This window comes from Pleurodeles waltl, chromosome 10 (genome assembly GCF_031143425.1).
Source record: "Pleurodeles waltl isolate 20211129_DDA chromosome 10, aPleWal1.hap1.20221129, whole genome shotgun sequence".
NCBI classification, from domain to species: Eukaryota; Metazoa; Chordata; class Amphibia; order Caudata; family Salamandridae; genus Pleurodeles; species Pleurodeles waltl.
The window spans coordinates 648,206,115-648,231,449 of record NC_090449.1 but is presented as its reverse complement, the minus strand read 5'-3'; the positions used below and the strand labels follow the sequence as shown (position 1 = coordinate 648,231,449).

Below are 25,335 nucleotides of genomic sequence, written 5' to 3'. Positions count from 1 at the left end.
TTAGATATCGCCATTGTAGAACTGCTCTGTTTTTACAGCAACTACACAGTCCTTTGACATGTTGTATGGCTGCCTCTTTTATCTGGCATACACTAAAACTAAGGAAATCTGCAATAGTGTGATATTTTTGTTTGCTGTACAGGTAAATAAAATAGCATTGATATGTCATACAGTTGCCTTTTTTGTCTTATATACACTAAAGTAAACAAATGTGGAACATTGTTATATTTTCGTACATTGAATATGTTTATAACTATATGTTGGGTGTTTTATTTATTATGTATGTACTGTATTTTTTTAATTTTTTTTTAAATCTTGTATGCAACCGAAATGCGGTGAAGAAAGATAGTCTTGACCTGACTTGTAGACATGTTCTAAGATTTATCATCTTTAGGTTTTGGCTATTATAATTTCTGTAAGGATTCTGGTGTCAACTTTATGATAAAAGAATGAAAGGACCTCTTGTGTGTCAATTAGAGGGAACACATACAATTGACATTTTACACAGAGTTAAGTGTTCTTATTGTCTGAAGAAACAAACACAAGAATCCGAATTCTGCTGTAACTTTTTAATAACGTAAAAAATGTAAAACTCAAAAAACACATCATTGAAAATATCGAAGTGAATGTGTGACTCGAAATAAACACCCAACCCCACAGTGCAAATGTATTTCCAAACATTTATGTGGGGTCTACTTTGGCTCCAATGCTCGTAACAAGTGCTGGCAACAGTGACATTCTGACTGGGCATTTCTGGCTTCTGTGCTTCCAAAACTAACATAACCTTCAACACTGAAAGAAATGCAAGTTTTGACACAAAATGTATATTATCCTTCTTGAACTATTAGGCTCATGTTGGATTTCGGACATGCACATTTCCAAAAGTGGTATTTTAACTAATTGCGCTTTACATAATCGCAGTTGTAAAGTGATTTTAATTTTGAAGCCTCCACAGTCGAAAATCACAACCAGTTTTAAAATTAAGAGATTCCAGGATTCGGAACATTGTGCTAAAAATGTTTAATAGTTTTTCCTCGCAAAAGAGAAAAGAAATAACAGAGGAGGCTGGAAAGCCAAATTATCTCTGATATTACATAAAGCATATCTGTTTGCAAGATTTGCAACCAAAATAAAACAGTTAATTTAATAATACAAAAGTCAAATTCCGAAAAAAGATATGTTGGCACCCACACCACACAAATGGAGTATTTCTAAATGTAATATTTCAAATCAGAGCTACAGAAACATCATAGCAAACACAGGTATTGCTAAATTGTTCCTTCATGCAGCATTGAACAAAAATCAGAAACCTTCTCCGACATCCGAAAGCAATAAAAAAAAACATAAAAGGAGAAAGCAAGGCTCAGATCTTTATTCCAAATACATTGCACTTGCAGCTTTAAGACCCAATACTTGCTATTTAGGCCCAACGTTATCTATACTAAACTGAAGGTATCCACTTGGCGCACAATATAATATTTAGAAACAACACGTTTAATGCAGTGACATATGCACTCTCATTTATACAAGGCAATCACAGATTGCAAATTTAAACAGGACTGTGAAAAAAGTAGTGAAGTAAATGGTGATGCTCCCCACCCACTTCCGCATACAGAGTTAAGATAATACTTAACGCCTGTGTAACAGAATACGAGAAGAAAAGTGGTTACTGTTCCAGAAAATGTACATTGCCTAAAAACTACAATGTGGAGTACTGTAGGATCAGGACTTGGGTATCGTGAATATATTACTGTGCTCTAAATTTTGATCGCCTATCTTAAAATTCGGGTAAACTACAATACCATTTTTTTTATGAAATGCATCATTTTTCACAAAAAATGGAGACATGATAGTGTGGTTGTGCGAGTGCTAATCTCAGTTCCAGTATTCTGCTGACAGTTTCAACCCAGTTTTTTTTCACAGCCCTGTTGTAATTTTTTCATGAACACAGTTCCTTACGAACCATACTTCCCTCTTGTTTCAGGCATCACCATCTGCTTCCTATGAGCACCCATACAAAAGTGACTGTGCAAATACATATATGCTTCAAGGCTTTGACATATGGCAGCTGTTTCTGTTTCTTGCATCAGAATCTAATACTTGGAAGGCTGCAAGTGAGCCCCAGTGCACCGTACACGGTACGGTGTGAAATCCTAAAATGCCCGTGGCTCAATACAAATGTTTCTGCAATGAATTCCAGAGATAAAGATTAACAGAAGCAGTTAACCTGGTTTGGCTAGCTTAAGATGGATTCATATTTCACCTCCATGTACAGCTCAAGGGTGAGGTGATCCTATCTGAAACTCTCAGAAATAAATCCTCCATCAAAATGATCAAAGCCGTCCTCCTCTCAGTCTTGCTTTGACAACACACCAGGAATCATCTTCAGTGAGAATATTTCAGTCTTGATGCTTTTTTTCAGGGAGACCCTACAATGACAATAAAGAATAAGAAAATAAGGTTTATGGGATATATGACATGGTAATTGGCTTTCACATTCAAGACTTGAAAACCATTCAGTTTTTTTCTGCAAGAGCCCAGTATCACTTAATTTGAGAAAGATGCACTTATGTGTTCAAATCTGAATGTAATTTGCTCTTCTTCACATTATGATGCAGTTATTGAGAGAAGCAAGGGGCTGCTTTTTCTGCATTGTGATATGCATGTAACAATATGGGCCGTCCTAACTTGAAGCAACAAGTTTGAACCAACCTGGAGTTATTTTTGAGTCGCATGTGATATGTAAACAGCCAAAAAAATAAGTAGTCCTCTAGGTCACTATCTTTCTTGTGTAGATGTGGCTGTTTTCTAAACGGCAGTGGGAGAATGGAGGTGTCCTACAATCCTAGTCAGGGTAAGTCACAACACAAACCAAATTATCATGTACTCGCCCAACTGGTACGTTGGCACAGAGCAGAGAGGCTTAACTCAGAAGGCATTGTGTAAAGTATTTGTGGAATAATTCATACAGTAACACAGTGAGGACACCCCAAAAAGTACTCCACACCAGTTTAGAAAAATAGATATCTATCTGAATAAAATAAGATACAAAATGACAAAAATTCAATGTACATAGGCAAAGCTATAGATTTTGAAAGATGAAATCCCAATTAAACGCTTAAAAATACAATAGTGCCAACTGGGACTATGACAATGTCGTTTACAGAGTTGTTCCCAACAGTCCGACGCCACTTGCGAAGGAGTGCAGTGCCGGTCCCGGAGTTGCACTAACCCCCACGCACAATTACTATGAAAACGATGAACCAAGGACGTTGCACAGAGTCTGGGAGGTGAGACGTTGCTGGAGCCATACTAAACATGACAGGGATACTACTTTCAGATCACAATCTACCTCTTATAAGCATATAAGGGCAGTTCTAATGTTGGCTTATGAGAGGAGCAGGCCTCACAGTAGTGAAGAACGGATTTGTGAGTTTTTTACTACCAGGACATGTAAAACACATAGGTACATGCCCTGCCTTTTACTTACATAGCACCCTGCCCTATGGGTTACCTAAGGCCTAACTTAGGGGTGACTTATGTGTATAAAAAGGGGAGTTTAAGGCTTGGAAAGCAGTTTTAAATGACAAGTCGAAGTTTCAGTGAAACTGCACACACAGGCCTTGTAGTGGCAGGCCTGAGTCCTGGTTAAGGGGCTACTTGTGTGGGTGGCACAACCAGTGCTGCTGGCCCACTAGCAGCATTTAATGTACAGGCTCTGAACTCCTCTAGTGCACTTTACTAGGAACTTACAAGTGAATTAAACATGACAAATGGGAAGGAACCAATGTTGCCATGTTTAGTGGGGAGAGAGCACATGAATTTTAGCACTGGTCAGAGTCCTAAAACTAGCGAAAACAGGGTAAAAAAAATGGAGGGAGGCAGGCAAAAAGTTGGAGGATGAACTACTTAAGGCTGTCAGGTGTAACATGTCTGTATAGTGGAAAGACACTGGTTGTTCAACAAGCTCTGGCTGGGCCTTTTGAGTTGTGCAAAGAGGCTACAAGCTAAGGAATGCATTATAATGAAAATGTCACTTACCCAGTGTACATCTGTTCGTGGCATCAGTCGCAGTAGATTCGCATGTTCTGCAATAGCTCGCCATCTGGTGTTGGGCCGGAGTGTTACAAGTTGTTTTTCTTCGAAGAAGTCTTTCGAGTCACGGGACCGAGTGACTCCTCCTTTTGTCTCCATTGCGCATGGGCGTCGACTCCATCTTCGATTGTTTTTCCCCGCAGAGGGTGAGGTAGGAGTTGAATTGTAGTAATAGTGCCCATGCAATGGAGTGACTAAGTATGCACCTATTTAAGGTTGAGATGATACATATATAAATAATTGAAGGTAACTTCCAAACTGCTACAGGCTCCCGGGGAGGCGGGTGGGCACATGCGAATCTACTGCGACTGATGCCACGAACAGATGTACACTGGGTAAGTGACATTTTCAGTTCGATGGCATCTGTCGCTGTAGATACGCATGTTCTGCATAGACTAGTAAGCAGTTATTTCCCCAAAAGCGGTGGATCAGCCTGTAGGAGTGGAAGTAGTTTGAAATAATGTCCTTAATACGGCTTGACCTACTGTGGCTTGTTGTGCGGATAACACGTCTACACAGTAGTGCTTGGTGAATGTGTGAGGCGTAGACCATGTGGCTGCCTTACATATTTCTTGCATTGGGATGTTTCCTAGAAAGGCCATGGTAGCACCTTTCTTTCTGGTTGAGTGTGCCCTTGGTGTAATGGGCAGCTGTCGTTTAGCTTTAAGGTAGCAGATTTGGATGCATTTAACTATCCATCTGGCTATACCTTGTTTTGAAATTGGGTTTCCTGCATGAGGTTTTTGAAATGCAATAAAGAGTTGTTTAGTGTTTCTGATGTTCTTTGTTCTGTCAATGTAATACATCAATGCTCTTTTGACATCTAATGTATGTAGTGCCCTTTCAGCTACGGTATCTGGCTGTGGAAAGAACACTGGAAGTTCCACTGTTTGATTTAGATGGAACGGTGAAATAACCTTTGGCAAAAATTTAGGATTGGTCCTTAGGACGACTTTATTTTTGTGTAGTTGTATAAAAGGTTCCTGTATAGTAAACGCCTGAATCTCGCTTACTCTTCTCAGGGAAGTAATGGCGATGAGAAATGCCACCTTCCAGGTTAGGAACTGTATATCGCAGGAGTGCATGGGTTCAAAAGGTGGACCCATAAGTCTAGTTAGGACAACATTTAGGTTCCATGAAGGAACAGGTAGTGTTCTTGGTGGTATAATTCTCCTAAGGCCCTCCATGAATGCTTTAATGACTGGTATTCTAAATAGGGAAGTTGAATAGGTAGTCTGCAGGTATGCAGATATTGCTGCAAGGTGAATCTTAATGGAAGAGAAAGCTAGGTTAGATTTTTGTAAGTGAAGCAAGTAACCCACTACATGTTCTGGAGTTGTGTGTAATGGTTGTATTTGATTAATATGGCAGTAGCAAACAAACCTCTTCCATTTACTTGCATAGCAGTGCCTGGTGGATGGCCTTCTTGCTTGTTTTATGACTTCCATACATTCTTGGGTAAGTTGTAAGTGCCCGAATTCTAGGATTTCAGGAGCCAGATTGCTAGATTCAGCGATGCTGGATCTGGGTGTCTGATCTTTTGGTTGTGCTGTGTTAACAGATCTGGCCTGTTGGGCAATTTGATGCAGGGTACCACTGATAGGTCTAGCAGCGTTGTGTACCAGGGTTGCCTTGCCCAAGTTGGTGCTATCAATATGAGTTTGAGTTTGCTTTGACTGAGTTTGTTTATCAGGTAAGGAAGGAGAGGGAGAGGAGGAAAAGTGTAAGCAAATATCCCTGACCAGTTCATCCATAGGGCATTGCCTTGGGATTGTTTGTGTGGGTACCTGGATGCGAAGTTTTGGCATTTTGCGTTCTCCCTTGTCGCAAACAAGTCTATCTGAGGTGTTCCCCAGAGTTTGAAATAAGTGTTCAGAATTTGGGGGTGAATTTCCCATTCGTGGACCTGTTGGTGATCTCGAGAGAGATTGTCTGCGAGTTGATTTTGTATCCCTGGTATAAACTGTGCAATTAGGCGAATTTGGTTGTGAATTGCCCAATGCCAAATTTTTTGTGCTAGCAGGCTTAACTGCGTGGAGTGCGTCCCTCCCTGCTTGTTTAGATAATACATTGTTGTCATGTTGTCTGTTTTGACGAGAATGTATTTGTGAACTATTATTGGTTGGAAAGCTTTTAGTGCTTGAAAAACTGCTAGAAGTTCTAGGTGATTGATATGCAGTTTTGTTTGGTGTACGTTCCATTGTCCTTGTATGCTGTGTTGATCGAGGTGTGCTCCCCACCCTGTCATGGAAGCATCTGTTGTTATTACGTATTGTGGCACTGGGTCTTGGAAAGGCCGCCCCTTGTTTAAATTTATGTTGTTCCACCACAGAAGCGAGAGGTAAGTTTGGCGGTCTATTAACACCAGATCTAGAAGGTGACCCTGTGCTTGAGACCACTGTGATGCTAGGCATTGTTGTAAGGGCCTCATGTGCAGTCTTGCGTTTGGGACAATGGCTATGCATGATGACATCATGCCTAGGAGTTGTAATACCATCTTTGCCTGTATCTTTTGTGTTGGATACATGCGTTGTATGATGGTGTTGAAATTTTGAATTCTTTGTGGACTTGGAGTGGCTACTCCCTTTGATGTGTCTATTATGGCTCCCAGGTATTGTTGTACCTTGCGTGGCAGAATTTTGGATTTTGTGAAATTGACGGTGAACCCGAGTTTGAAGAGGGTTTGTATGATGTGATTTGTGTGATTTGAGCACTGTATGAACGAATGGGCCTTGATTAGCCAGTCGTCCAAATATGGGAACACATGTATTTGCTGCCTTCTTATGTGTGCAGCGACTACCGCTAGACATTTGGTAAAGACTCTTGGTGCGGTTGTTAATCCGAAAGGCAGTACCTTGAATTGGTAATGTATTCCTTTGAATACAAACCTTAGGTATTTCCTGTGCGATGGGTGTATTGGTATATGGAAATAAGCATCCTTGAGGTCTAAAGTTGCCATGTAGTCGTGTAGTTTTAGCAATGGCAATACTTCTTGTAGTGTGACCATGTGGAAGTGGTCTGATTTGATGAAAGTGTTCACTACTCTGAGGTCTAGGATTGGTCTCAGCGTTTTGTCCTTCTTTGGTATCAGAAAGTACAGTGAGTAAACTCCTGTGTTTATTTGTGTGTTTGGCACTAATTCGATTGCATTCTTTTGCAATAGTGCCTGCACTTCTATCTCCAGGAGATTGGAATGGTGTGTTGTTAAATTTTGTGCTTTTGGTGGTATGTTTGGAGGGAATTGTAGAAATTCTATGCAATAACCATGTTGGATAATTGCTAGAACCCAAGTGTCTGTAGTGATTTCCTCCCATGCTTTGTAATAATGACCTATTCTTCCCCCCACTGGTGTTGTGTGGAGGGGGTGAGTGACATGTGAGTCATTGTTTAGTAGTAGGGGTTTTGGGGCTTTGAAATCTCCCTCTATTTCTAGGGAATTGCCCTCCTCTATATTGTCCCCGAAAACCTCCTCTATACTGTCCCTGGTAAGTGGACGGTGTTGCCTGTGAGGTGCTGGCTTGTGTGCTTTGACCCCGAAACCCCCCTCGAAAGGGCGTTTTACGGAATGTGCTGTAATTCCCTCTGCTCTGCGGGGAGTAGAGTGCGCCCATGGCTTTGGCAGTGTCCGTATCTTTTTTGAGTTTCTCAATCGCTGTGTCCACTTCTGGACCGAACAGTTCTTTTTCATTAAAAGGCATATTGAGAACTGCTTGTTGAATCTCTGGTTTAAATCCAGACGTTCGGAGCCATGCATGCCTTCTGATAGTTACAGATGTATTAATTGTCCGTGCAGCTGTATCTGCAGCGTCCATGGAGGAACGTATCTGGTTGTTGGAGATGGTCTGTCCTTCCTCAACCACTTGTTTTGCCCTATTTTGGAAGTCCTTGGGCAGATGTTCAATGAGATGTTGCATCTCGTCCCAGTGGGCTCTGTCATAGCGCGCAAGTAGTGCCTGGGAGTTCGCGATGCGCCACTGGTTTGCAGCTTGTGCTGCGACTCTCTTACCAGCTGCATCGAACTTGCGGCTTTCTTTATCTGGGGGTGGTGCATCTCCAGATGTGTGAGAGTTGGCCCTTTTCCTAGCTGCTCCTACAACAACAGAGTCTGGTGGCAGCTGTGTAGTGATGAAAACCGGGTCCGTAGGAGGCGGCTTATACTTTTTTTCCACCCTTGGTGTGATTGCCCTACTTTTGACCGGCTCATTAAATATGTCTTTTGCGTGCCGGAGCATACCAGGGAGCATAGGCAGGCTTTGGTAGGAGCTGTGGGTGGAGGAGAGTGTGTTGAACAGGAAATCATCCTCGACCTGTTCTGAGTGGAGGCTTACGTTATGAAATTGTGCTGCTCTAGCCACCACCTGAGAGTACGCGGTGCTGTCTTCTGGTGGAGATGGCTTTGTAGGGTATGACTCCGGGCTGTTATCTGACACTGGGGCGTCGTATAGGTCCCATGCGTCCTGATCTTGGTCACCCTGGCTCATGGTGGTGTGAGCTGGGGAGTGAGATGGAGTTTGTGCTGGTGAAACGTTAATCACGGGCGGAGGAGAGGGTGGTGGTGTAACTCTTTTCACCACTTTTGGTTGTGGTGCTTGTTCCGTCTGGAACTCCAACCTTCTCTTTCTCCTAATGGGGGGAAGGGTGCTTATTTTTCCTGTCCCCTGCTGAATGAAGATACGCTTTTGCGTATGGTCCACATCAGTTGCTTGTAGCTCTTCCTCAAACCTATGCTTTTGCATTTGGGAGGTTAGCGAGTGCTCTTCTGTATAAGAGCCTGAAGCTGGGTCGCTTGCAGTTTGTTTCGGCGTCGAAACTTTGTCTGCGTGTTTTTTCGGCTCCGAGGTGACTTTTTTCCTTTTCGGGGCCGAAACCTCTCGGCGTCGATCTGTTTCGGTGCCGCTGTCTCGGCGGCGAGCCGTGTCCACAGCGGCATCTCGGTGTCGAGGCTTGTCTCCAGCACTTTCTCGGTCCCGAGAAGGCTGCGTGCCGGTGTCTCGACCGGAGTCGGACGATCTCGGCACTGTTTGGGCCTTTTTCGGTGCCGACGGTCGGTCACCGAATTTATGGGTTGAGCCATGGCCTGGTGGCAGTGGCGTCCCCTGGGCCTTGTAAATGTTTCTTTGTGTGGTTTTCGACGTCTTACTCACGGTTTGTGTATCGTCGAATCCTTCGGAGTCTGAGTCTTGGATCGAGAAGGTACCTTCTTCTTCCTGTTCCTCGAACTCCCGTTGGGCTGTCGGTGCGGACGCCATTTGAAGTCTTCTGGCTCGACGGTCTCGGAGTGTTTTTCGGGACCGGAACGCACGACAGGCCTGGCAGGTGTCTTCGCTGTGCTCAGGTGACAGGCACAGGTTGCAGACCAAATGTTGGTCTGTGTAGGGGTATTTATTGTGGCATTTGGGGCAGAAGCGGAACGGGGTCCGTTCCATCGGCGTTCTTCAGCACGCGGTCGGGCCGACCAGGCCCCGACGGAGGATCGAAAAACTACCCCGAAGGGCACCGGAGCTCTTCGATCTTCGATGCGGTGTGGAATCTAAGTACGCCGATCCCGAACGCAACAATACCGACGAAAATCTTCCGAAATTAGCTAATTTTCCGTTCCGAAACTCGGAGCGACAGGAACACGTCCGAACCCGATGGCGGAAAAAAAACAATCGAAGATGGAGTCGACGCCCATGCGCAATGGAGACAAAAGGAGGAGTCACTCGGTCCCGTGACTCGAAAGACTTCTTCGAAGAAAAACAACTTGTAACACTCCGGCCCAACACCAGATGGCGAGCTATTGCAGAACATGCGTATCTACAGCGACAGATGCCATCAAACATACAATTCTGCCCAATAGATCTCACTATAAGGTAACTGTCATCAACCTTAAAGGGGGTGGGAAAAACGTTGAAAGGAAACATTTTCTCAAATGAAATTGCTTTCAAAGGGAAAACCTCTCACTGACTGATTACAGCCGTATTCAAAATATGAGCAATGTTATTTCAATACCTCACATAGTATGCTTGCCTCTACCAGGTTGAGTGGAAATGCTTACGGATCCATTAAGAAATTTCAAATATTCAAAGACAGCTTGCAACAGTGAAATGTTTTGTCTAGTGTACTTAGAAACTTGGTCGTAGCTAGTGCCAAGTGAGTACATGAACAGTGCTGGTTTGAGGCAGTGAGTAAGCTACACCCACACCCATCAGGTAATAACTCAGCTATGTAATCACTCAGCCTGCACCACAACTGGGAATGTCCGATATGCCTAGCAAGGGGAAGATTCGTCACAACCCTGCCTCTCAGCTGCAGTGCTTAGCAGCACCATTAGTTCATCAAACAGCTGTTTCATATGGAACCTAGATCCCTGCTCTTTTGTATCATTTTGTACAAAATCAGCTAATAAGGTCAACATGGAGAGAGGCTTTCTAACTGAATACAGAGTACCTAAAAAAGGGAGTGACATCCGTATTTATCCACAGCCAATCAGGTAAAATATTGATCCATTTGGAAATATGTTAAGAAATTACTCAGACGAGTTTTATCAACAGGGATGTCGCAAAAGACTCTTCTGACGAGATACTTCAGCTTCCATTGTAATTCTTGGTAAAGTGCAAGTTCGTTGCCAGTGACCCTTTTCATAATTTAGAGCTAAAATAATACCACTAATGGTATTGTTAAATATGCAAGGACCTCAATGAGTCTTTTTTAATTTAAAAAGTATTCCTTAAAAGTCAGGGTTTGTGTGCCGCTACAACCTTATCAAACAACATTTTGGGGGTCTCCCGCTTTAGACCTTTGGAAGAAAAGTGAATACAATCTCAGCTCCCTCTTGCCCCACTGCCCCGGATTTTGCAACACATAATTACCATGGCCAGCTGCCGTCCTATATTTCCTACTGTAACACCTCCTGAAAAAAATATACAAGGTAGCCAGGATCGGATGTAGAGAAAATCTGGTGACGTGTATCTGAAAAAAAAAAAATCAAAGTCATTAAACACGAATACTGAAAAGCAATAAAACAGTATATCAGCCACATTAGTATCTTCAAGATTTGTTTCTTAATGATCATCATTCTTCAAGCACAAATGGAAATGTGGCTACGGCTACCAATGTTAAAGATTAATTTGTGTGAAATTAAAGCTAAATCTAGCATCCCTCCCCTTCCTGACCACCTAATTCACAGGATGAACAGATATATAGCTGTACCTCTGACTGCTGGGGGGGCATGACTCACAAGAGGTGAACAGCAATAAATATCATATTATAATCTGTACATTTACATAGAAGGTTTACCAAAGGTTTGCAAAAGGTATTTAACAAAAACCAGGGAATAGTGATTTAAATATGTGCAGAAAGATAAAAATCAGATTAAAGGGTTTGTTTTGCTGTTTTAAAGTAATTGTTACACGCAATCTGTGATGGAGTAAAGAGTTTTTCTCATGCCAATTCAAGTAACAAACTCAAATTTGACTACAGCACTATAGTAATAGATGTGAATGTGCATTTATTAGTATAATTGCTGTAAATAACTTGTTATTGGGCCACATTTCCATTCAATGCTATGGCATAAATAAATATACTACGTTTAGCTGGTTTTATTATACAGAATAGACTTAGAGAACACCATATTTTACTGGCACCCCTGAAATACTGAATATATTAATGGGAGAGAATCAAATAGTAGTCCAGTGGTTCACGTACTGTTCTCAGTAAACAGTTTCCTATTTGAAATAAATACCCCTTTCAAGAAAACTTCCGCAAAATAAACATGTAATATAAAAATGACATATTGGATAACTTGTACTATGGTCTGATCTTTGCCGTCATTTGGGTTCTGGGGAAATGTGCAAACCACTCGTCTTTCAGACTCGTGCTTAGGGATGTCATCAAAACCCCTCGATAACAAAATTTACAGTTACTTATTATACACCCTCGACACATATAAAGCATTGACAATACTGCACCCCCATGCATGCACAAGGCACTTTGTAACATTTCACAGGGCAGAGCATTTTAAACCCAACTTTAATAACAAAACAACTTGAAATATTGGAAGTGCCCGGTAGTTATGTGTACATCATGTGTATGTATAACATGCAAAAATCAACTAACCCGAGCAACAAGTACTGCCAGCAGTTTAAAGCAGCACTTTCACTCTAAACAAATGTAGTTATTTGTGACACAACCAAAGTTGCCACGTTGTCAGTATCACAGGTCAAAATCACTCTGGACCCAGGGACTAAGAAGTTTTACTTTTCACATTAGCTGCATTTGCATTGCAAGTCCCAGCAAGCAGGGACATGTCAAATAATAATGAAAATAAATACAAACATGTCCACGTCTGGTGTTGCATGGCCAAAATCAACGCTAACTAAACCGAAACACATATCTACAGCTTGTTGAAAGAAAAAAATATAGCATCTCCCATCTGGATATTGTTGCAATATGAACATGTGGAGAATAATCAGAAATTAATAGGAGGTGAAATGATGCATAGAAAACAAGAAACACTCCTTTACAAATATGTTAACTGCTTGGAAAGACAATTTCACAGAAAAGGGAACCTGTGAAATCAACAGGTTTGTAGTCTCTAATTTTTGGATAAAGATGCATTTATGATACGAGGTACATATGTGGCTTATTGATGTCCTCTTTCCTCCATTGTTACCACTTTTCCATCAAAAGGACGATGTCAGACATGTAGTCAGATATGGGTAAGAGGGAGAAAGTTTATCATATGGTTCAACAGGCTGATTGGGAAGAAAACAAAGGAAAGAAGAACAAGGTAAACTTCTAAGTTTGTGAATGAAAGGGCAGCAACACCTATAATTATAAAGAAACTGTCACAGCATTTATCAGTTCAAACAAGGTCACACATTTTAGTTATTAAGTGATCAGGATTTGTATGATTCATAAGCCACAATTGTTAAACTATTCTCCTCCCACACCTACCAAAAAAATGCAATGGGTACTTACTGGTAAACTCCATTGTATACCAAAAACTGGGTAATCAGTGTGGCAAGAAAGGCAATAGTAATTCCAAGCCCAAGACCACTTCTTGAACGGTCAAAAGTCCACCAAAGGCCCAAGGAGAGTGCAGCTAAAGTTAGGGAGAGTTGCATATTATTTGCAAAATCCAGTTTCTGAATATTGAATCATTAAGGAAACAATTTTGTTTTGTAAAAATTGCAAACCATGACAGGTAAAGATCAAGTTATTTCACAAATCGTTCTTGCTGCATGGCATAACTTGACAAACTTGCATGCAAGAAGGGTGGAGAGTGGGGACAGTCAAAAGAAAAATTTACTTAACAGAAAGCATTTTTAAACAATGTAAACTCAAATATTGCATGTTTTGTTTAGTAGCACATTGCGAAGAACAATCCAATGCATTCTCCAACTTGGACGCATCCAATAATTCCTGGAAAAACATGTTAATTAAACTTAATTGGTATAATTAATGATGGTTTTGAACGCCACTTCACTTGCATTCCCAATACAGTGCCTCACTGAATATGGTTCTGGAAGTTCTGATTAGCGCTGCTAGTTCTAAAACAAATCTGTTTATCAATCTAGACATTGTGAATTAGGTGATGTGAAATGAATGTTGCCTGCTTTTATTGGTGGCCAGTAAGTTTGTTCACATCTGCACAGAAACACATTTACCCATTTGGAATCCATTTTCTTTCCTTGTATTTATAAAAATAATAGTTTGACACTATGTCAATCAAGTAATGAACAAGAAAACTGACTTAGTGTTAAAAATGTAATCAGATTTAAAAAAAAAAAAAGAAAAAAGGGGAGGGGGCCTATAGAGTACTACTACTCAAACAAATCCATTTTCTGGACTTCCACATCCAAACTTGGTGACAGCACAATGTCCCATATTTACACCTAACGAAAAGTGATAACTGACTTGACTATGCACAGAAGACCATTGCTGCTTCTAAGCAACATTATCATGTAACTTAACTCCTTCGATTCAAGCACCAAACAGGGTTTCTCATATCCAATTCAATAAAGAGCAACATTGTTGCATACTGTCAAACTCTCGTCCTGTGCTGAAAAGGCTGCACAAATCCTTATAGTCTAAAAATCTGTCAACCAATCCAAACAGAAATTAAGACAGACTAAAGTTCTCCTTTGAATGTCAATTAGACTTTCTAATTCATCCAATACGGTTCACAAAGACACCGTCCAACACCTCTTCTTTTTCTCCTGTATGTCTATTTATTTATGTAGGGCACCCTCCCTCCATATATCCACAATACATGCTTGATTTGTTTGTTCTGCTATCTAGTATAATTATATAAACATATTTTGATTTTACAGCATGTACATCAGCATTATAAATAAATGCCGAGGATGGTGTACTCTTTTACAACCAATGTTTAGTCACTGTCTCACAGAACATTTATTAACGACTCTTAATAACTATGTTGCAAATTATTGTAGCAAGAGGGACCAACTATTTAACATTGATCACTGTCAACATATCCCTCTTGCCCTAATACTTATTCCTGTAGACAACTGAACGTTTTTTCAGAGAAAAACAAATCTCATATCCTACAGGAAATCAAACCAGTTTTGTGGTGATATGGACAGTGTAAATTAAATATGCTTCGAAAAAGTAAGTGTTATAAGACACTCAAATTATCATGATATGAAAATGAATCCAGAATCCACCTGTCAACTTTAAACGACCCCAGACTAAGTACCCCGGGCAAAGTGGAGGCAGGAGACAACATCAAGAGTTCTTTCTGACTTGTTAAGGGACACTGACAGAGAGAGTACCACAAAGCACATAAAACAATCTGAATTAAATGTGTACTACAATTATCCTTGTTATCTACAGCAGCTATGAGTGGAGAAGACAAGAAATGTGAAAGCTTGCACTGATCACGGGCACAACTTCCCTGATGGAGGAAGAACTGAATAGTTCTACTACCTCCAGGGAGGAAGAACAGATATTACATATTTATGAAATTCTCATCCACCTATTCCCTACCTTAGAGAGCTTCTGTATGCCTGCTGCACTTTCAAGCAGATCCACAAAATCAAATGTAAAACAGGTGTGACTCAGACAGGTGTTGCCTCTGCTGCTGAACTAGCTGTGTACAATAATGCCCAAAAACGACCCACTAGGACTCGATTCAGCAATCTGGGAGCATAGAACACATTATCTCAATGTAGGACTTTTCTTTAATATTCCCAAAAATCAAACTTGGAAGGAAGGTTAAAGGCAGACCCAGGAAAATGGAAAGCAAATTGTGGAGTTAGCTCAGATCGGTTATATCCACAAATATGTGAACATTCTCAACAACCTTGTATTACAGTTTTTGCATATGCCCTTCACGAACCCAGCAGAGTTCTTCCCTTGCAATTATACTACACCCCATCTCTTACTCTGTTTTGCTTAACTGCTGTGTGATGTTATTGAAATTTGTACCATGGTATTATTTCGACTCACTAGCACATTCTCCTTCCGGGTGCTCTTTCATGTGGATGTAGGAGCGCCATCAATCAACTGAGTCTATCTGGCAGAGTCAGCTTGTGTGCAGTTAGTAGAGTTCATTCATGTTTAGTTTAATAGTGGCTTGTATAGTATTGTATGGAAGTACAGTGAACTTGATCTTGGAAGATTGTTGCACAATCTTAGGTGTACAGGTAGGTGTAGAAAGGGACTTTAGTGTTTTTTTTCCCTTTGGATTGGTTAATTGTCCATGGCTTGCTGGGCAAAGTAATTTTTATACATACATCACAATCCCCGTCGGAAATTATGATGCAATGCTGCTTGCATACAGGTATGGTAAAGTTATGCTGGTTTTAGCAAGTAGTTTTACCTTACAGCGCTTCTTGACAGCGATTTGCCAACTATATGGTTTTGGTGCTACGCTGTGCGGATGAAGATGTGAAAATTCAGTCTACTGTGTCTATTCAGTCTGAGGATGACCACTTGTAGCTATGTCTGGACCTACGATGTGTATTGAAATTATTGAGTGGAAACCACTAATTTTCCTACTGTGACTTATCTGGTATGTGTATGGCACTCTGGTTCAAGGTTTCAATACCAAGAAGTGCTTTGTTTGCTCAAAGATTACCTTGTGATGGATAAGCTGAATACCATGCTTAATATTATCCAATTTGATGTCATTTGTAAGGTTCATGAACGCACACTCTAGGGTGTAAAATGGGTGATTTCAATGTGTGATGAACTTGTAAACAGACATTTAGCTGAAGGATACAGCACTTGCGTGGTTAATTCCAACAAAGACGGCAATACAGCGCATTACACTCGCCCATTCTCTCTTAAATTTGTGTGGTTCTCCAAGACGGCTATCAATGCATGGATAAAGCAGGCCAACAACAGCTGCAAAGGAAAGAAAAACAGAATAAATTTAAGATTGGAGTTAAGATTTGAAGTAGATATTCACATATGTAAAACAAACAAAAAATGCACCTCACCCTTGTGAATAGTCCTTATAAACATGTGGATCTGATACCAAGAATGCGCAGTCCACCAAGAAATGCTGATGAGACAAGGTATGCTTTTAAAGTATTACATTTTTGTTTTTCTAACACTATGAGCAAAACTAATCATTAGGATGTTTACTGTGGGAATTAAAATGAAATAAAGCTCTTCTGCTTCGATTCCTAAAAGTTTCTCAACTGAAGTGAAATAAGTGAAATGAAGGCTCCTTTCTTCTGCCTCCTGGCAGCCATCTTAATGTCATACTGGTGCCTAAGGTAGCCCCTTTTCTCTGACACCAGGCCAATGTTTCTCATCAGGCCACAGCAACTTTGGTGTGACCCTACTACCTGGCCAGTGCTGGTGTTCCAGCACACATGATGACTCCCTGCTGTTGATAAGCATTGGAAAACCCAGTGGGTGTGGAATGTAACTCACAATGCCATCCAGGCCTAATGTCAAAGCGGGTTTTATGTACAGTCTAAGGTATAAGGCATCTTACCACATAACTTGCTAGAAAAAGTCTTGAAAGTAAAGAGAGGTGCACTTTAATGCTCTCCCAAAAAATATAGTGTGGAATATGGTAATTCTGGGAAATGTGAGATAGGAAATTGCTTATGTTAGGGTAGGGCACTTTATCAGGATGTTCTGTTAAATAACACAGATTATGCTTTATTTATCAAAAACCCCTGTTAAATAGTTAAGTTTATGAACTTTTTACATACTTTTCACTTTGAAACATGCTGACAGGCAAACATGATATAACCTTGAGATGAGAATGACAAAAGTATTTCCTAGCACAAAAAAAAGGTATGTGCATTCTTACACAACACATCTTTATTATCAATGTATTGTAAAAAGTATTATATGGGCAGTTTTAACTTCATCGTTGCAGTGTAACCAATCACGAATAAAACACAATAGACCAGACGTATTAAGGCCTCTCTCCGTTGTGATTTTCCACTTTTAGAATTATTATTTTTGCCTATTTTGGTGAAAATATTCTTCACAAAGTCAGACTACCCACACAACACTACTTCTGTGGCTGGATCACCACATGAAATTAAAATAATCAAAATGACTTTTAAAAAGTCATGACTCTCTAATGGTGGCCTAATTAAAGATAGTTTTTCTTTAGCATAAACTTCCAATTACAATGAATGGTAAAGAAATGCTGAGGAGGTACAAATGAAAATCATGCACACTGTGCCAGGCGTCACTGATAAGACTCCAGACTCTAGAGCAGAGGTCTTCAAACATTTTGATGCTGGGGCCCTCTCTCAAAATATTTTAGGTGTAAGGACCCCCTCTGACAAAAATTTCTAGAACCTGGTACTCCTCATCATTGACAATCATAAACGTCTCCAATTCCCACAGTAAATCATTTTTACGGTGAGGAAATAATATTAAACAGTGTTTAGCAAACCAAAGGTCAGTAGTGTGGGGGCGTGGTTAAAGGTGTGGCTAAAAACTAAGGTCCAAATATATGAAGAATTGGTGTAGGGCAGTGGCGCACGTCTTCTTGCTAAATCAAATCAAATCATTAGCATTTGTAAAGCGCGCTACTCACCCGTGCGGGTCTCAAGGGCTACAGTGCCCTACGCCTCTATAAAAGGGGAGGAATGGACCATATTTATGAAATACAGTGCATTCCTGTCCTTTCCCCCTGTGCTGGTGCACAAACTGCTGCCTAACGCAAACGAAGTCAGGAGTACCTTCCGGCACAAAAACAATCCCGAGAGGCATCTTCCTCTTTCTATATGTGCGGCAGATAGCAACACACATGGAAAGAGGGAAAAACAAGTAGAAATTAAAACATTTTTCCTCATTACGCCTGCTCAGGGGAGGCGTTTGGTGTTGGCACTGTTCCAGTTTATGTGATTTTCTAAATCTAGGGCAGCGTCAAAAATCCATGGGTGTTGCGTGGGAGCACCTACCACAATGCCCAGAGATTGCCTCCTTGACGCAAAGTAAGGCAACACAGTGGCTTGCGCTGCTTTGCCTTACTCCATATCTATGACGCCAAAGAAAGCCATACAGAGTGGCTTTGCGTCGCCTCATAGGTATGAATGAGAGGCTTGTGCCGCCGGAGCGTCAAATATGTGATGCTCTGGCAGTGCAAGCCTCTCATAACTAAGCCCCAAAATATTCTGTACATGTTTTTTAAGTCTTTCACCATCGGGTAGCTACATATAAAATAACAGTGAGCTTAAATGAAAAAGTAATAAAAGGAAGATGCTACTCATTAGAAGATTGATGCACTGTAGTGCATTATAAAAACCCTATTAGTTCGTGCACTGCAGTACCCTTACTGCCAAAATCGACAGCTAACGAAAACTACCGAACACCAGCATCAGTACAAGTGGGAGAAACACAGGGCAATTATTTGAAAGAACCCCATTGTCGAAATCACTAGAACAACAACTACCTTTACCGGTGTGCACTATTTGTAAATAATCATTGCCACGGGAGCTAAATTTAGAGCTAATATAGTTTCTGATCCTAGTGAAGTGAATAGAGAATGAACCGTTTTTGGAGAGTATTCTATACATGAAAAGAGGATGCCCCTCTGAACGCCAATGAGGCATTTTGTTTGTGGAGAGGAGAAGGAGGGCGACGCCCGCCAAATGAAGGTAGGCTGACAAGTAGTAGAATCGTAGCAAGAAGCACTGGGGCTTCTGGACGGATTTAGCACAATTCCAAGTCATTAATACCATGGATTGTAATGAAGATGGATTCGTTCATAAAATAAAAGGCTTGGATCGCATTGCTTGATGAACTCCTGGCCCCATTCTCATTTTAGAATATCTCAATAAATATAAATATCTTTCTTGAATCCTGTATTTGTATTTAATGTTGCTTGTTGAACCGCTGTCAGCCATGCTTTGCCATGGATGCCGGTGGTTTCATCTCCTTTTGACCAGGCTATGGTTCCCCGGGCTAAAAATAACTCCTTATTAAAGTTGGGCCACTGACCAAAATGGCCCCAAAAAGGTTTCTGTTATTGTCTACCTTTCCATATTGGCAAACAGAAAAAACGAAGCAGCCACAAAAAGTCTGTAAATTGGTTCTTTTAAATCTATACTGCAACCATACGATTAATATAAAGTATGTGTTGATATATACACATGTGATTGACTGAGCAAGATCACTGCTTCAGGAAAATTAGCTTGAAGACAAACGTGATTATGGATACGAGCTGCTGCCAGGCAATACTCCCAGTCTGGGCAAAGCACAAAAGCACATGATCACTTCCTTGTTTTCGAGTCCCAGGCACAGTGGTGTGTTCTGTGGGGCGTCCAATAACCAGTCAGACATGCAGCTCACCCGTTCTCCACCGGACCAATCGCACGGTGGCCTAGGCGTGACGTATCAAGAACTGAATTGTCTGCGGTTTGGCAGTGCACTCTGGCAGCTTCGGAAGCAGCTGCCCGAGGCGGGCATCCTGTTAACTAAATGCAAACTGCGGGGCTGCTGTCCCTGTCCGGCATCTCAGCATACAATGAATGAGGCCGGTTCCTCAATACGTACCCTGTGAGCATTCTGACGAGGCTACTCATCAGCTGTTTGCTGCACATAAATAACACAAATTAAACTATGTCTGTTGCCCGGTCTACAAAACACAGGGCAGATAGGTCACGGACTGGAATTCAGCAGTCACTCATTGCTTTAAATGGCTAGCAGACATCTTAAATTTCTACATATCGAGAGGGAGTACTTCGTTTTTCAGCGGTTTGGTAATTCTAGGCCGTTACACTGAAAATGACAAAAAAAACAAGCAAAATAACGCAAAGTAAAAAAAAAAGTGCTTGGGTAAGCAACTCTCTCACGTGAGAAAAACAATTTGCGGTTCTGTGACAGGACAATACACCTCTCTCCAAGATGTGTAATACTTAATTGAAAATTAACAACGTATTAGAAAAAAAAAAACATGCGCTGGCCAAGAGAGCACAACGCATGGCTTGAAACACAGGCATTTCTGCTGTTCGTCTCCCGTTCCCATGTATTTGGATTACAGGATTTCTCCGTGGTCGTGCCAGCGACGATAGCTGAATATCAACTTCTCTAGTCGCTTAAATGTTCACCTTTACCACCCTACATCTGTAGAACGCTATGTGCCCCACGGTGGCAAACTTCACCTCCCACACTCACCGGACATAATCTTCACCTGATGGGTAAAAATTAATATGCTGACATTACGTTGCTGGTTTACCCTCTGTAGTGTTCTCAGCGTTATTTGTTTATTGAAAGAGTAAATATCCTTCAGAGTATTTCATTCAAACACTGAATCCAAACATCATATACTTTTGAAGTCTGAAAGCCATGTGGAATGCTATTTTCAACATTTTAATGTTTACAAAGTTGGGTTAAAAACATATTTTAGGCTATATTAGCATGACATTGGTTATTCGTGATTTGAGGAAGCACTAACTCCTTTCTCAAAAATTACGCATCTTGTGTGCTCTGTGTTCTGACAATAGTAATTTCCCAAGGAGTGTTCCCATAAGACATGACACTGAAGTTACCCTTGAGGCATCACAGAAGATGCAGATGAGTTGAGTATTACTAGCTACCAAAGTTAGGAGTTTTAACAAGAGGCCTTAAGATTAAGAACTCAAGATCTCAAGTGGAGTGAAAGTGTTATGGATGCCCTTCTGTCTGTCCTCACACAATACGTAGTAGTAGTCAAACTGTAAATTAAACAAAACATTTTCATAACTCACCGGCTGCTGTGCCACAACAAGGTGGCACCCACCAGGCAGAGGAGAAAATTGTGGCAATAACTTCTTCTGGGAAGAGCGTGACATTCCTCTGGATCTGCAGGAGGTTTAACACCAGCGCCAGGAAAGTGCCTACAACAAAGAGCACGAGACTCCGCTGCATCAGACTCTGAGCCTGGTTACTCCCTAGGGTACCACAGGTGAGGCTCAACAAGGAATTCACCCAGGACATGGCTTCCCCCACTTTAGAGGCCAACCAGGCGGTGCTCTTCACACCGTCCTTTTGCCTTCCTCTCGTGCAAGAACAACTCCAGCACTGACCTTCTAGTCTTGGCATTTGTTTACTAAAAGAAAGCTGCAATGAAAAAAATATCCTGAAAGGGAAAGAAAGGTCAGCGTTAATTCACTGTGTCAACCACTGCAGCCCTCAACTAAATTTTTTGCAAACAGGCTCGCTGTTTAAGCACCGCCACGAAGCCTTCCATATTTCATTGCAAAAAGTTGTGTCGTTTAATGCATACACACGAGGTGTTTTAAACAAACTAAAAACCCTTGGGCTACAACACTGCTATCATTGGACTTGCACTCTCCATTCACACCTTACTTCTAGCACCCAATCAAACTCTATTATTCATTCCTTCTGCTTCCATATAATCTGAAACACAAATTTATCTCAGAGTCTTATTAACTTTTTTCATAAACGAGAAATGCTGAAACTGCACAGTTGACGATTTCCATTTTAATATACATGTCCCATATCAGACCACGATTACTTAATATAAACTTTAAGATTGTCGTGTGACTCCATGTCATCAAGAAAAACGATGTCCAGACCTGCACATTCCTTTCTCAGCCCACTGTTTAGGGGAATTGTAGTCTTAGTTTCTATTTAAACCATATCAATTCCACTAACATACTGAAACCATGGATTTGTAAAAGGAAAGTGCAAGAGCTAACCCTAGCGTTCCTGATGACATGGAGTCATCTAGTACCCTTATACAAAGTAATACATATCCCCGAAAGATGCACCGGTCGATGTAGGTCAGAAGGGAACACAGTATCATACTCAACATTCTCAAAGTTAACGCCATGCCAACACTCATTATTAGGTTTTTTTCATAAAGTGTTTATATTGTAGGCACAGGCACAATCTTGAAGAACATAATGAAAAAGCTGCTGACTCTGAAATCATAATTGTTATTAAACATTTATTGAAGCACACCATATATACCTAACATCTTCAAAATAACGATATGAGCACAGAAAATTTGATTGGCAATCAACATCAGGGATTTTATCCCTTTAACCAAGAAAAAAATACTTGTTTGAAACTTAACAATATGCTTGACAGGCTAAAGAACAATTTCTAAGGCCTCTGGGTCTGATGAATAGGAAAGACAACAACTTGAAAATGAAAAGTGAGCAGAATATGGAATGGCAACGACCAAACAAGTATTCGTTCATCAACACTCAGAAAAATAAAAATAGCATACACAATGTTCAGCTATCCACAACTGCGGCCAAGAAACTTCCTTTAATAAGGGCCACTTGCACTGAGGGATTATACATCATGTTTTAGGTAATTCTGGTTTTCCTACATAATCAAGAATTGACTGTACATTCTGCAAATTCTGTGGCTTCCAGACAAAAATGTTACTATAAACACTGCATATTTAAATCAATGCACCTTCTCGTGTTATGCGACAGTAAACTGGTCACTGTTGTTCTGTTGGTCGTTTTATTCAGGCACTAAGTAGGGACTTTTTGCCCAGATAGAGGCATTATGCCTGAATATTTGACTGGGGAGATATGCCGGCTATAGACTACCCTGAAATCAAAACCAAACATTGTAAAGTACATTTGGATATGGTAAGAAGAAAGGTTTGACAAAAAAAGATTTGTTTCTTGTTGGTGCCCATTCAGATTACAGTGTCAAAAGCAACAGTTATTTCAAGACAGCAATCAGACTGTGGCGGGGTGCCTTATATTTGACAACTCTTTTAAGAGTTTTCCTCACGAATCTTGAAGTATCTCCTCCTGAAACACTACAAGTTAAATGTGAACTGTACAATATTGCTAGATTTGAGATCATGGGTGCAAGAAAAACATATTTTTGCAAAATATGGTGTTGCGGAGCCACATAATAATAATGGCATCTCAAAGATCTGAGTCTGATGTAAGAGAGTAGGCCACCCAAAGTTTTAAAGCAATAAGAATGCCTGTACTCTGTGGCAAAATAAACTACTGCATTGCTTGCACAGTCTGCGACGTTAGCAGTGCAAAATGCTACGCATGTCAGGCCAGCTTTGAAGAGGACTTTCAGGCATGCTATGCCCACAGTACAGAAGGTTGTCCCAAACTACCCTACTGTGCAGAATCTCAGGCAGTGCCGAGAAAACGGTGTCAAAGGCTGTCAAGCCACGGCAAAAGTGCAGATGGCTATGAGCACATACCACCGGTGCATGAGACTATTCAATATCAAGCATGCCGCGCTTAAGTTTGACAAGCTATGCCACTGCAACAGTGCAGATGATTGCGCCTCCTATACCAGGAAAGCGCAGCAAGTTAGTGGCGCAGATGACAATACTTTTAAGTACAGATATGTAGCTTGTTTTTAGTGTTTCTTTAAATATGCCGCCAAGGCAGATGGCATAGCATAGACACAGAGTGCTGCAAGTGCTGATGCCTTACCTGGTTCCCAAAGCTCCGGAGCCACAGCTGAGATGCTGAAAACAGACGCAAGAGCTACTAGATACAATGTGCTTTCTCGATGCAGTGCTTCCCCGCTTGTCGCTGCAGAGAGTTTTAAATAGGCGGTGTCACTTTGGTGGCGGGAGTCAGGTACCTCCCCCGACGCGGCCCGCTTCCCTCACCCGATGCCCAGACAGTGCTATGGGCAAAGGGGAGAGGCCTGCTGGGGGAGGCAAGGGGGAATACCTTCTCGTCACCTATCGGAAGCACGCTGCCTGGTGTGAGAGAAACCGGCCAATGGGAGGTGGGCAGCCCATATGACGTAAAGACACACCACACTGCAAAACTGAAAGTGCTGGCACCTGGATGCTGTAGCTAGCCGAACGGCATGAATGCGCAGGCGCTGCATCTGCTGTCCTCAAGCTAACTGCAGCCTATGAGAAAGACATCAATGGGTGCCAATAAGAGAAAGAAGTTTCATGTACTTCGGGGAGGTGGAGACGAAAATTCTGCCTAAAACTGCAACACCGTAATTACAACCAGAAGATTTTCATATCTCTTCAGTAAAAAATAAACACAAAGGAAGGTCGTAAAGTATTATGTCTCGTATAAAATGGAAGATTTGCGGTTAAGTCAGTTTTCATTTTTTGGTTAAACCAATACGTATTGGGCATTTTGGAGAAAAAACAACAACTATGCCTGTGTTAAAAGGTCATTGGTACTTTCCTTGCTGAAGCAGGCTCTTTGTGCATCATCTTTCTTGTCCTCTTTCTATGCCCATGCACAATCTGTGGAAGAACCCCTGGATATGTGCAATTTGAAGTGAACTACTGAGGTTTGTTGTGGGTCAAAGTCCGCAAACAGGAATCTGGACTTTCTGAAAGGCAGTAGGGGTACTCGTCGGTGCCCGAGCCCCCATTAGCTCATCACGAGTCTGCAGTTACCTGTTCCAATTCCTCCTACACACAGGGTCACACGAGAACATTGACCTTTAGCGTTTTTTCTCTCAGTTAGTTAAATGTGGTTGGAAAATGATTGATCGCTCACTCCGTCTCCTTACCTGTCTGTATACGATGGCCCGGCAGCATGATATTACGTGCAGTAGGCCCTAGCAACCACCTGTATCTACAAGAAAGGCGCGCGATATAACCTAGGGGCGTTGTAAAACTCACTGTGCAAAGGCTGGCAGTGAATGGGGAACCTGATATAATTACACATAAAAACAAAGAGTAAAGTATAGTCTATAAAATTTAGTTTAGCAATAGGAAATACAATAAAATGTTGGACAAGTGGGGTAAGGGCGGAGGTGACGTTGATTCATATTTCTGGGCATGCGCGTTGTCTGTATGGATATCTGGCTGCGAGCTGCAATCTG

General features: G+C 41.3%; 1 protein-coding gene across 1 annotated transcript; it reads right to left on the bottom strand.

Annotated features, from left to right (window-relative positions):
* Positions 1-554: 554 nt before the first annotated feature.
* On the bottom strand, positions 555-24,389 carry INSIG1 (insulin induced gene 1). Its single transcript, XM_069211136.1, has 6 exons — positions 23,961-24,389; positions 21,273-21,643; positions 16,325-16,449; positions 13,057-13,223; positions 10,947-11,046; positions 555-2,429 (listed from the first exon to the last, which is right to left on the bottom strand). Exons 2-6 carry the CDS (start codon positions 21,604-21,606, stop codon positions 2,400-2,402), a joined length of 756 nt encoding a protein of 251 aa, XP_069067237.1. The 5' UTR covers positions 21,607-21,643; positions 23,961-24,389; the 3' UTR covers positions 555-2,399.
* Between the last annotated feature and the right edge of the window lie 946 nt (positions 24,390-25,335).

Bases quoted from the DNA above. Each gene is read 5' to 3' on its own strand.
- INSIG1 (XM_069211136.1), bottom strand. From the start codon at position 21,606: ATGCCAAGACTAGAAGGTCAGTGCTGGAGTTGTTCTTGCACGAGAGGA. The intron at 16,450-21,272 runs GTGAGTTATGAA...TTTCCTTTGCAG, and splicing joins TTGTTGTGGCACAGCAGCCG to CTGTTGTTGGCCTGCTTTAT. The intron at 11,047-13,056 runs GTAAGTACCCAT...TTTTTTTTTCAG, and splicing joins GTATACAATGGAGTTTACCA to ATACACGTCACCAGATTTTC.